General features: G+C 41.2%; 1 protein-coding gene across 8 annotated transcripts in view; it reads right to left on the bottom strand.

Moving 5' to 3' along the window:
- SYT16 (synaptotagmin 16) overlaps window positions 1-13,525 on the bottom strand; it is a 311,747-nt gene that overhangs the window by 29,188 nt on the left and 269,034 nt on the right. For all 8 annotated transcript variants that reach the window (XM_030811810.1, XM_030811769.1, XM_030811764.1 and 5 more), the window contains 2 exons: window positions 7,960-8,216; window positions 2,073-2,513 (listed from right to left, as the gene is read on the bottom strand). In XM_030811810.1, coding sequence (XP_030667670.1) covers window positions 2,073-2,513; window positions 7,960-8,034 — 516 coding nt within the window. In that variant the 5' untranslated portion in view covers window positions 8,035-8,216. The remainder of the gene's footprint in view (window positions 1-2,072; window positions 2,514-7,959; window positions 8,217-13,525) is intronic.

Raw genomic sequence — 13,525 nt, 5'->3', positions numbered from 1 at the left:
TGAAACGCCATCTCCTCCACCAGAAACAAGGGCCTTAGACTTGACTTAAACCTTCCTTTTCAATGTCTGAAATCATTTCTTCAAATTTCTGGCCAGAAACTCAATAATTAGAACCAATAAAAGGAATCAAATATTCTGCCCATCTGCAGGAAAGTATCCTGTTTACCAAACCACAGACATTTCTGCAGAGCGCCCCTCCATCTAACCCGAGGCTGTATGGAACACAATCTGTAAATGGCAGGGCTAGGTGGTTGTGATAGATGCCTTACAGACCCTGCTGTCTAGAAGATAAAAATTCAACAATGAAATATTTGCTTACTTTTAAGTGAGACTCACTCCCCCTCCTGTGCTCCTATAAAAGCTCCCCGCAGTGGCACCTGTCACTCACTGCTTGCCTCTCCCATCAAATTCTGGATCCGTATAAATCTCTCAGTCCCTGGTGCAGAGCCTGATGTCTGGCACATAACTATGCTCAACAAATAACTGGTGAATGAAAGATTTTCACCTGCTAAGTTCTTTTACACTAGCTCATTTTCCCCATTCAACTCCGTGCCACCAGCACACAGCATAGGGCCTAGCAAGCATAAATATGGGTCTGATCATCCCCATTCCCAAGCTCTATCACGCAGGATCCCTTCTGATCTCCGTTGCATTCTGTTCTCCATCATTTCAGATGTGCTTTACTCAGATATTAAGAAAAAAGGGAGATCTGAGCAGAGATGAGACATCATCTGGCTTATACTTTAAAAAGCTCATTCTGGCTCCCATGTCCAGAAGAGTCTGTAGAGGCAAAGGCAGAAGTGGAAGGACCACCGCTGAGCAGCTATTTCAGTAATCCAGCAGAGAGCCAGGCTCTGGCTGTACCTGAAGATAGAGTCAATAGGATTTCAGGTGGAAAATAGAAAAGTCACAGATGACTTCTGAGATTTTTGACCCCAGCAACTGGAAGAATGAAACTGCCTTCAAGCAACATGGGGAAGACTGCAGGTAGAATAGATTTGGGGAGGCAAAACTCAGGATTTCAAGTCCGAAGATGTTAATTTTGAGACATTATTGGACATTTAAGTAGACGGATCTGCCACCACTACAGTCCAGCCTGTCTCCTTTGTTCTTCCTCAGATATGACAAGCTTCCCCCCTCCCCTGGCCACCCCACATCCTGACTGCTTGCATGTGCTGTTCCATCTGTCTGGAACTCTCATCCTCCTCACGTCACCAGCCTCGTTCTCTCCAGGCTTTGAGTTCTGGCGTTTTACCACCACCTCAAAGAAACTTTCTCTGATCCTCTAAACAAGCAGCAGCCTATCACTCTCTCCTTGCCCGCTTGGCCACCACTAGACTGCAAGCTCTCCAAGGGCAGAGGCATCGCCTGCTTAGTTCTTTCCTGCATCCACTTTGCCTATACCAAAATTGACAGTAAACATCTCTGAATGAATGACTGATTGACCCCAGAGCCTAGAGAGCTCCCTGATCTGTTAACATGGTTTTGCAAAAGGAGATGGGCATATTACATGACATATAACCCACAGCAGTAGTGAGCTGCCCATCCTGTAGACATGTAAATTATGACACCTTTCCTTGAAACCCTGGAGCAAGCAGGGAAATGGGGTATGAGGAAAGACTGTAGTAATACAAATGAAAGGTTTTAGAAGTGGCTGAAGTTCTGGGCCGCTATCTCAGTCTGCCCCAGCATACCCGTTAAGAACCTTGCCCAGAAAGTCCCATCTCTGAGATTCATCATGATGCAGATTGGGGGCAGGAGGAGTAGGATCAGTTATCCACAAACCAGAAGGCCAAGCCACCTTCCCTGTTTTTCTCCATGCCCTCCACCACACTGCTGCTATCTTGTCCTAAAATGGACAGGGCATTTATCCATCAGATTATCAGGAAGACAGGCATGAAAGACCCATTGTACCATGAAGTGCAAATCATGGCTTACAAGGGTGAGGAGAGCCAAATGGAAAATTAAATTAAAGTCTCTGAATTCACAGAATGAATGTACTAAATCAAGGGCTGACAATCCCAGGTCTTCGAACACACCACGTCATTAGCAGCACCATTTAACATACTCACGCTTATATTATTTCTTGGCTCCAGAACCAGCGTCACTTTCATTTCCCCTTCTGGGTGCAGGTGGCTGAGATAGAATAGTTTCTCTCCCATCATTCTCTCTCGGGTCATCTTCCGGGCAGCATACAGGCGGAAGCGGACAGCACAGGCGGCCACGTCTCTGGGCTCCAGCTTGGCAAAGGTGACCTTCTCCCTGAAGATGGGGTTGGGCCCTCTCTGTATGTTCGTCCTGCCCCTCTGTTTCTTACCAGGCAGCAGCACTACATGAACTTGCCAGGAGTTGACACCACTTCGGTCCTTATCTGGGAGGCCCTGTGCCCTCACAATGGTCACTGTGAGCTTCTGGCTGGCGGCTCTATATTCAAAGATGACATCTAGGTCACCACACTTTGAGATGGGCTCTGAGACCCCGGATGGCACCTGCAAATTGGTCCTGTCCTGTTCCTGTTGCAGGCAGAGGAAACAATTAGAAATGGAAATGATGATACCAAATTACATTTTGGCCAGTTGGTGCCCCTTTGTGCTCCTTCAGAATCCCTGCTTCGTAACTGCCAGTGTATTCCCTCTATATCAGATAGGTCTGTTTACTGGTCTATCACTGCATTAAACTGTGAATTCTTTGACGGCAAAGTGCCTAGCATATGGTGCGCCTTCGTGAATGTTTTTGGAATGGATAACTAAATCTTTTATATTTTTGCAAAGTGTTTTCATATATACTGCCTCTCAAAAAGCACAATTGCCCAGGATCATTGAAACCAACTGAGATGCTAAATCTAAAATTAAGTCAACAGGCAATTGTCCATAGGCGACTTTTCCTTATGTCCCTAAATACAGATGGTTGAGCCTGAGCCTGTTCTCCACAGGCAAGAGTTTTCTACAGACAAGAATTTTGATGGGAGTCCCAGGAAGGTGATGCTTCAGCATATTTTCAATCTTAAGTGGGAGAAAAGGTTTAGGGCTGAGCTTCTCAAACTTTAATGTAGACCTAAATCATCTGAGAATTCTGATTCAGTAGGTCTGGAGTGGAGCTTGAGATTCTGCCATTTCTGGGACATGCACAAGGGATGTTGACGCTGCCAGCCTCGGCTCACACTTTGAGCAGCAAGGGTTTAGGGGGACACCTCCACAGCCCTTTAGTAAACAGCAACACTGAGCCTGGAGCCAGAACACCTAAACTAAAATCATAACTTTACCACTGACTAGCTTTTTCACCCTGGCCAAATAGACCAGCCTCTCGGTATTCTAGCTTAAAAATGCACATTAATGTGCCTACTTGCTGGTGTGTTGTTGTGAGGTTTTCACCGATGTGAAAATACCTGGCTCAGACCAGACTGCATAAATATCTATTCCCACCACTGGACTGGTGCTACCTATTCTCAAACACATATCCCTCTTTATGGAATGTCACCCTTGGGTAGCAATTTACTTGCAGCCACTCAGATCTGATGACCTAACTGGGAAAACTGAGCTGAGCCGCATTTATTATAATGAACCACCCCACTAACAAATTATAAATAATGTCAATAATAATTCTGTTTTCCTCTGAAGGCATGATCTTTACCTGTAACTAAACTTTGAACTGATTCTTATTGCAAACCAGTTCTTATTTATGCAATTGAACACCAGACCTTGCTAATTTAGAGATCTCATTTCAAATTATAATAAAATGCCTCAAAATCTGCATCCATCAGTGAAACTTTCCCACATAGTCTGGGTGAAAGTTCACGGTTCTCTGGGTTCATATTTCCTTAGGAAGCCCAGGCCTACCACTTAACTAGCTCTAGGACACTGGGCAAGTTATTTAATCCTTTCCATGTTCTATTTTCCTCAACTGTAAAATGGAGATGGTACCTTCTGTGTAGGAATGTTGTAAAAAGTAGAGGACTTGACAGACAGTAGACATCTAATAAATATCCTTTTAAGATTCAAATTAGCCTGCAAGAAAATTTAGATTTCTTTTAAAATAAGTGAAGTTTCTTATATCCTTTCCTCTGAGCATGCAATCATGCGTGAGTGTTTCTATTCAGAGGTACTTAGTTTCAAGTGATAAAAGTGGTTGCTATAGAGACCTTTGAATACAACTGACTAGTGTATATATATTAGAAGCAAGTCTCCAAGGATTTAGGCCAACTCAAAAATCAAGTCAGAATCTTCTCTCAAACTCCCGTGTCTCTTCCTAAAACTCCCATCTATTTTAGCCTACTCTTGATCATCTCTGTATTGCATTTCTGACCATAAGTAATAACAGCTAACATCTACTAAGCTATTTCTTATGCCAAATGCCATATCAAATCCTTTACAGACTATAAAAATTGGCTCTTAAATACTTCAGATCTTCTTGGCCTTAACTCATGTTCCCTCTTCCCCTAAGGCACAACCTATCTGGGCTCTAAGTAGTTTCAGCCTGGAACTACTCAATGAAGTCTTACCTTCTACCCACACAATATAATTCTCATTTCTTATCATTGGTCTCTCTGTTGACTGCCAAGGCTTAGACAGCTACAGAATCCTGCTTGACACCAATATATGTAAAGTCTACTTTTTGCCCCGTAGTCAGTTGTCCTATCAGTTCATACAGCTTCTTGGAGTGTGATCACACAAGATCAAGCAATTAGCCATACTGAGTGGTGGCCAATTCAACTGTGTATTCTCATACTTGATCTCCCTTCTTCCCTGCTTTACTTCCCTTGTCTTGCACTTTTGTTCCCTGGGGTTGCAGTCCCAAAGTAGGGAACAAAGCCTTTACTTAGGCTCTGCTTTTTTGAGGAACCCAACTAAGAAACATTATCTTTTTGAATATTTACATCAACGCAATGAGGTAGGTATTTTAATATCTTCGTTTTATGGAGGAAGAAACTAAAGCTTAGAAAGACTAAATAACTAACACGCTCTCTCCCCCCAAGCCCAGATCAAATTCCCAGACAAGATTATCCAGGACTCATTCCCTGGCAGTTTGAGTCCTGGGCCTGCCTGACCTCGTATTCAATACTCAAAATTCCAAACCTTATTTTGAAACATACAGTCTCTTTTCTTCTTCCCCAAACCTTTAGGCATAACTATTTCTACATATATACGTGTGTGTGTGTGTGTGTGTGTGTGTGTAGAGAGAGAGAGAGAGAGAGAGAGAGCGAGAGAGCACAAGAGAGAGCGAGCGCACACAAGATGAAGAAGGGAGAAGACGGAAGGTGGGGGTTGGAATCACACTCTCTGTGGTTTTCACATCCTTTGAGGCCCCTGCTCTTACTGTTAGTTAATAGCTCTTAGTTTTGTCAACTTCAATGCCAAGGTAAAAATATTTTAGTGAATGAGGAGCTCTCTCCACTTATGTCTCAGGCTATCTCTTCAGATAAATGCTCACTCCACCTGCAGGTTTCTAAGAGAGTCCTGGGTAGAGCTACTGACTGTCCTAAGAATTCCTCTGAATAAACAGATCCTGCCAATGGCTGGGCTTTGGATAGGCCAATTCAAGCTGTGGCCCATGAAAACTGGGCTTTGTGGCCCCTCCCTGGGTTGATTTGAGAAAAAGACTTGTGAATGTTGGTATTTTCATAGCAATTAATTATTTCAACACACTTTACCTCTCACCAGGCAACTGAAGGACCTCCTCATGTGGGTACTGTTAATACCACTAATCCATCTGACCTTCCTGCAAGGTAAAAATCTCTTCATTCTTATCCCCATTTGGCAGATTTTAATTAACTTCTCAAGGCCAACCAATTAATCAGTGGAAAGCAAAGATGAAAAGTGGGACACCTGTCTCCCTGTGTGCTCAAAATCACCAGCCACACTCCCATTGTCTTCCCTGCCAAGCCCTGGGTCTGCAGGAAAAAGCCAAAGGTCTTTGCCAGCAGAGAAGAGCAGAGCTCGAAAATCCATCAGCCTAACAGGTAGTCACACTGCACGACCAGTTTCCTGCTGAGACAAAATAAATGATTCCTTGAGCTCCCATATCCTGGGCTTTTCCTTAAGATGAGAATACTTGTGTCAAATTGTCAAAACCCATGTAGGTTTAAAGATTTTCTGTCAAATTGAAAGCCTTTCTGTTTTAGTAAGATAGTGTTGATGTCATCTGTGTGGCCTAAAGTAAACAGGCCTACAATATGTTCCTGATGCCAGATACACAGGGGAAGGCAGAGTTCTCAATACAGCTAAGAGGCAAATAAATCAATTCTTAAAAGGCAAGCTAAGCCTGCAAAGCAGGCAGTTACGGGAACTGCCTCTGAGTTGGATTTGAAGTTCTACTGTAGGAGCACCAAATTACAGTTTTTTCTCAAAATAGATAGGAGGTTGAATGGAGCACACAGAGATGTCTGGGTATTTTTGGAGTCTGAGAACATTTAGTACCCTTAATACCGAGTCTTCTATTAAAGCTCCAGCAGGCAGGTAAATGGGAGGTGACCTGGAGAAGGCACTGCCAAGCCTCATGGCACAATCACCAAGGAGATAGAGTATCAATAGGCAGGCAAATAGTTTGGTCTGTTTTGTTTTTGGGTGAGAGATTCAAAGTATTTTTTAAATGTTAGTGTGTGGGATTTGATATGGCTTGGTAGTAAACTAACGGGTAAGCAGAATTTTTTCTTTTTTTAAACAAAATGTATAAAGTTAATGGCTTTGGGTGCCTCTATGTGAAGGGCTGCTTTTTAACAAGCCACAAACCACATATGTGAGCTACCATTTCTGGTCCTCAGCAGAGACATCTACACACGGGCACAGATGTGTATGCGTACCCCTCCTTAGATACTACCTACACGCGCCAACGTGTTAGCAGTAAGGCTTGGAAACAGGGTTTTCTGTGATTTTTTTTTTTTTTACCTTGAGCATTTAGCATGTGTGACACTCCAAGTCCTAACAAGAGATGCATCCTGTTTATTTTCTCAAATGGATGCTAATAAAATCCATTCACCTCTCTCCTCCTTCCCCCATCCCTGCAAATTATATTAAAGGTTTATATATGTATATGACTTATTTCATCAAAATTAATTTCAAATTAGGTATTAAACACCATTCCTTAATGCCTTCCAATGTCACAGAATCATGATAGGAGGGATCTATCTAATGGAAAAATAACCGTAAGGGCCAGTAAAAGCAAACAATTTGGTAAAATCCTTATCACAGTGCCTGGCATATATTAACTGCTCAATAAATGGTAGCTACTACCATCATCACCTCCAGCCGTATCTCTGGATTGATTGTTACATTTATTCTGGACTAAGCTTTAATTGAAAAAGAACTTTGGAAGAAGTATCTTTTATCAGAGATTTACTACAAAAAGCAGTGTCAATGGCCAGAGGGCCATTACTGATTAATGCTCTCTCCTAGGCACAAAATATATGTTGTATATATATTTACAGTGCAAGATCTGCATCATTATACCTTGTATAATTTCACTTGGGAGGCCATTTCATTTTAGTTCAATTTTCAAATAATTTTCATATCAAATAATCATAACTTGAGATTTGGGCTAAATAAAAATAGACTCCACTTAATTGAAACCATGAAGTTAATAAACCAGTCCCTCTAAAGAACTGAAAATTCCATTATTTACAATTAAGCCTATAAAAAGCCTTTATACAAAAGAAAAGCCTGGCAGTTTCTGGATCCATTCTGCCACCATTCTTATTTTTCTTTATTTTTTTTTTTACCATTCTTCCTTTTTTTTCCATTTTGAGAGAAATTTATGATTCTTTTATTGACATGCATGGGATTTTTGTCATCTGAACAAAAATTTATTGCAGATAAAGGTAATGCTTCCTTTCTGGAATTTTTTTTTTTTTTTTTTTTTTTTTTTTTTTTTTTTTTTTTTTTTTTTTAGTGAGATGAGGAGAAAGGAGAATGCAAAGAGGGGAAGGGGAAAGGGAACCAATGAAAGAATGAAAAACAAATAACTTGCCTCTGGACTCCACATGGAGGAGCTGTCAGTGGCATAGGAATCTTCAAATCCCCGGCTACTAAAAGCCGCCTCCATCTCCAAGCTGCCCTCTGTGGATTGGCGCCTGAGGCTTTGGACCACACTGGACTCTTGGTGAGATGTGCCGTGGTGTTTGGCATCCCCCCTCTCACATGGGGACTGTGAGTGAGCAGGGATGTGGTCATCTTCACCGTAGGAGAGATTCTCAGAATAACGCCGTTGGCTGGCTCCATCCAAATCTAAATTTGCAATAAGAAAACCATTTCGAATGCATTATTTTTTAACACCTTTTTACCTAGAGAAATTGAGTAATTGCAGTCACAACAATCAAGACTGCAGAAACAGAACCCATACCAATAACACCTGCAGAAACATAATTCTATCCATACAGTGAAGAAACCTGATCCATAAAATGAAAAAGAACATTATCTCATTATGTGGGGGATCAGAAAGCTTAATACTTTTTAAATATGAGTGTGGAGAATGTGTATTTATGTCAAAAGGATAAAATAGACACAGCATTTTGCTGGAGCTAATGACCACAAGACTTCTGCAATGGATCTAGAAAGCAAAAAGAGTCATCTAATATGGAGATCATATGGTCTCCCGACTCTACCATGCTTCCTTTTCTCTTCAGTGTTTACTATATTACCTTCTGCTCAAAAAGCTTCAGTGACCCTACCAAGTAAAAAGTTCTCTCCTTGATCCATGGTCTTGGATTGACATGATCTGAGTTTAAATCCTGTCTCTGCCATAAGAACCCGGACAATATTCAAATTCTCTGAATCTTTGCTTCTTTATCTAAAAAATGATAAAAGCCATCAGAGGGTCACTGTGGACACATGAAATAATATTCACCTGGAAGCCAGCAGGCCTACCATAAATATTAGCCTTGCTTACCTGCCTGGCCTGAACTGGCCTCATCCAACCCATCCAACCTCATTTTCCACTGCTTCCCAAGTGACCATGTCTCATTCCTCTGGTCTCACTGGTTTATGAAAATGCTAGCTGTGTATTTCTGCCCACAGTGCCCCTCAAACCCTCCCTGTGTCCTGTCCTCCCTCCCCATACAACTCCTGAGCCTTCCCTGACTCCTTCAGTCTCCACACTTTTCTCTCTCAGCACCCCTCACCTCCATTCATCCCTTTCGTCTTCCTACGTGTCAAGAGTGTCCGGAGATGGTCAGGAAAATCTGGCAGGGTCTTCCTAAGAAATAGCTGCCCCCACTATTTGCCTCTCACACCCAAAGAGAAATTGAGGATCTCTTATTTCTTTGGCCTCTTTTCTCCTCCAGCAGACCCCATCCCAGGATGAAAGAAAACTAGAGATTTAGACAGGACAAGGGAGTGGGCTGGCAAAGTCTATGTCATAAAGCTCTTATATATACATTGTATGGTAGCAATTGTTTTTCCTCGTTAGCCTTATACCTCAGCTATTAATAGAATGTAAGCTCCTGGATGGTACTAAGCCACATATATCTACTGCATAGTCTTTATCTGCCAGTGCGTTATCACTTACCCTTCAGAGAACTTTAAAGTCTATGTAGGTAACAAATATTGAAAGCAGCCAGGTATGCAGCAATATGAGTGGTGGCGACAGGGGTTCACCAGAGTACATGACCCATGTATAGTAAGCATTCAAACTTTAAAAATATGTTATCAACCAGACCATATAAAAACATCTTCAGGCAGATCCTTGGGGCAGAACTTCAGACTCCTGGTATGGGGTTTTGTAAAATCACAGCAGGCCATTGAGAAAGTTCCCTATCTTCCTTGTTATCCTTAAGTATTCAGTTCAGACCCCTTGGAAACACTTTTATAGGACATCGCAAAATTTTTACATCCAGACTTTCGGTTATTTGGCAAACGTACTAAAAACAGGCCACACAAAATGACAGAACAAGGAAAAATCCACATGCAAAAACCTACAACATAAAGCAGGATTTTCTTCTAAGTCTCTAATTAGCACACCCATTCCTCGCATATGCGAACAGTAAAATGTCCTATTAAACAGTGGGTCATCCATCAACATGTGTAGAGCCCAGCAGGATTTCAGCACAAAATTTTACTTTGCCAAGAAATTACCCCCATAAAATTGTCTCATGACTTTAACTCCTACGGTGATAATACCAAGATCAGTAATAAGAGAATTTTCAAAACTACATTAAGCCTTGAAAAGTTATTCATAACTGAAAAACATAAGAATGATATTAATGTAACAAACCATTTTCCATGACAGACAAGCAAGGAATGAATTAGGGAAGCAAATCTGGGGTACAAGTCAAGTTGCGAGGAGGAGGAAAGGGAAAGGTGATTCACCTTTCCATAAAGCAGTCTTCCCGTGCCTTTAAATTAAAGAAGATCATGGCACCTTCAACACACGCACAAAAGTAATTGCCTGTTGTCAGAGAAATGTATCCTGGCTTCTCAGAAATTATAGGCCATAACTATGTCACATCAACCAAATTTATTTTAACAGAGAAATTCTTCCACTTGCTTAGTCCATATCCCACTTTGATGGAATAAAACCCCATTATTCAAATACTTTTTTCAAACTCCCAACCTCTCTCCCCGATCACCACCCAAATACAAAGACTTCTGCTTACCATCTGTGACGGCAATTTTTATGTGTCAACTTGGCTAGACTATAGGCACCAATTACTCAAACACTAAATCTACGTATTGCTGTGAAGGTATTTTATAAATGTGATTAAAGCCTATGATCAGTTGACTTTAAGCAAAGGAGATTATCCTACATAAGCAGTCAGCTGAAAGACCTGAAGAGAACTGAAGTTCCCTGAAGAAGAAATTTAACCTAAGAACTACAGCTTCAGCTCATGCCTAGAGTTTCCCCCTACCTTTCCCAACAACCTGTCCCGCAAATATGGGGGCTGTGTATTTCTGTTACCTAGCCAGCCACCACCTTCATATAAACCAATTCTTTGCAGTGAATCTCTTGGGGTACACACACACACACACACACACACACACACACACACCTGCATGTGCAGGTGTTTGTATGTACATGTACATTCTGTATGTACATATATGCATGTAATCCTGCTGATTCTAGTTCTCCAATTGAACCATGACAGATATACCATCTCAAACAAAACTGAGTACACACTCTAGAGACAATTGAGCTGGTTTTGAGGACACCAGAGTAATAACATCTAGCTTGTAGGAAATATCCTCAGAATAACTATTCCATACACAAAAATAAGGTTACTGCTAGAAAAAAAAAAAAAAAGCCCCAGGAAATGGACTATTATTCTGCAGCTAACCTTTCAGGCCTAAAGACCTTGCATACAGTCCTTCAATCCAGACCACTTAGACCAAAAACCCTCTTTAACGTTATCAGGAATGCATTGACAATTAGTGTGCAATAACCCTAAATCAGATACACAGGACAAAAGAGAACTTGCCTGGAATATGGTTCTAAATAGCCTCATCACAGAATCTAGAATGAAGGATTTCACTTAAGATTAAATATGAGACAACCTACCAATAGCTCATTCATGTTTCAGATTTTACTTGGGTTTGGCCCTTTAATTTCACTGTCCAACACTTTTGAACGCATTTTTAAAGTGGAAGAACTGTTTCTACAACTAAATTTGATCTTACAAAACAATGTTTACAGTGGAATAAAACAGCTAAATAGAGAACAGGCATACCAAAAAATTCCTCTCTGGAGTGCATGCTTAATCTTTTCATGATTCTTTACCACTGAAAAAAATCCACTGATATAAAGATGAACAAAAAAAAATCAAGCAATAAAAACCATGTTAACATTTCCATGGCATCTGGTAACCTAAAATTTGGCATGTGGCTATTTCTATGAAAATCCCGCTGATCTTCTTCAAAATCTACAGGTACTTCATTCAATGTAGTAGATTTTTTTTCCTCTTTAACCTTTTCTATCACCATCTGTCTAAAATTCAGAAATGCCAGTTAGGACAAGAGATAATTTGTTGCTCATTCCAGGAAGGATAAGGGTTAGAATGGTTGTCAGAACCCTCAGAACATCAGCCATTTGTGTAAATCAGAAGCCAGACACTTGGGCTTTTGGGAAATGGGGCCATTAGCTTTAGGATTAAACAAGCTGTTCTCAGGGAATCAACTGCTATTAACTTTCATTAGCTAACATTTGCCCTCTCAATGGAGAGAAAGGAATGCTGTGATGTAACATCAGAGAAAGAGAAAAGCCAAGAGAGGGGGTGGGGAAATGACAGTGTCAGCGGCCACTGATGTTGTGGTTCGGTTATATAAGGCCTTTACTTATTAATTTGAGCTAAAAAGAATGGCAATAAAATACATGATGTTGGCTTATGTCAATAAGTCAGATTACATGACGGATAGCAAGTTATTCCTGCCGGAAATTAGGGGTCTTTTTGTTAATTCCACCTCTTTAATCCTTTATTCTGTCTGCTTGTCCTGTGATCATCCTCAAATCAAAATTTCTTCTTTTTTATCTTCTCTCCATTTCTGCACCCTCCTTTTTATCTGTCTGGGTTTGAAAACATGGAACATCTACAGCTATGCCCTCATTTGACTGACCACCTTCCCAAAAGGAAAGAAGGAATAGTTAGAGAGCACAGGTAACTGAGACCAGGTCATGAAGGTGGGTGGCATAGCATTTTCTCTTGCTTTTTTACCAAATACACTTCACAGACCCTTCCCTGTTACAATGGCTGTGTCTATTCAGGGCTCTGGGCATAAAGGAGTCAGATAGATACCTTGACCTTTGCTTGGGAAAGCACAAAGAAATAGTGTACTGTTCTGTTTGCATCCTCTCTCCAGGTTACTTTGGAGGGGAGGGGAGGAGGACCTATAACGAGGTCTGCCCAACATCCCAAGCTGGCCACCCTACCTTTGAGTATCCCCTCCCCTTTGTGAAATGTAAATTTAGGATGATGATGCTGGAGAATGACATAAGACTTTGTGCTTACCCAGTAATTTTCATGCAGGTGGGGTGTGTCAGAAACTACAGGGACTGAGGGTAAGGATGCAGGGGCATGTGCTGTTTGAAAAAGGTTATTTAATATTGTTACACTACTTTTTTTATTCGAAAGATAAAAATACCCATTGCTTTCATAATGCAAACTAATTAGAAGAAAGGCTTCAAAATATCTTCTGGAATTATATAGATATATGGAAAACTTATTTTATGATTCTAAATGGGAGAAATGGCACAGACTGTCAATGTCAGTGGACAGGTACATGACATTTTCATATTTATCAAAAGGGAACAAGATTTGCTAAGCTCAATAAATACTATTCTAAATTTAGGAAGAAGTGGCCAATAAGAAAGAAAGGGAAGGGGTCCCACAACCTAGTATCGAGACCCACCCACTCCTGATCCATTCCCTCTCTCAACCTCCTGCATGGCAGTCCCCTTGAGAGGTTTAAAGCAGCCCCTTTGCTCCACGTACTGCGTCCTGTCTCATTTTCTTTTCCTCTCTGGACCCTCAGATGCAGAGTGCGGAGGTTGAATAACTCAGATGCACTCTTACCATTGGCCATCCCTGGTCTAAAGAAAGGGTGTGAGG

Source organism: Nomascus leucogenys, chromosome 1a (genome assembly GCF_006542625.1).
Source record: "Nomascus leucogenys isolate Asia chromosome 1a, Asia_NLE_v1, whole genome shotgun sequence".
NCBI classification, from domain to species: Eukaryota; Metazoa; Chordata; class Mammalia; order Primates; family Hylobatidae; genus Nomascus; species Nomascus leucogenys.
This window is presented reverse-complemented; position numbering and strand designations above follow the sequence as displayed.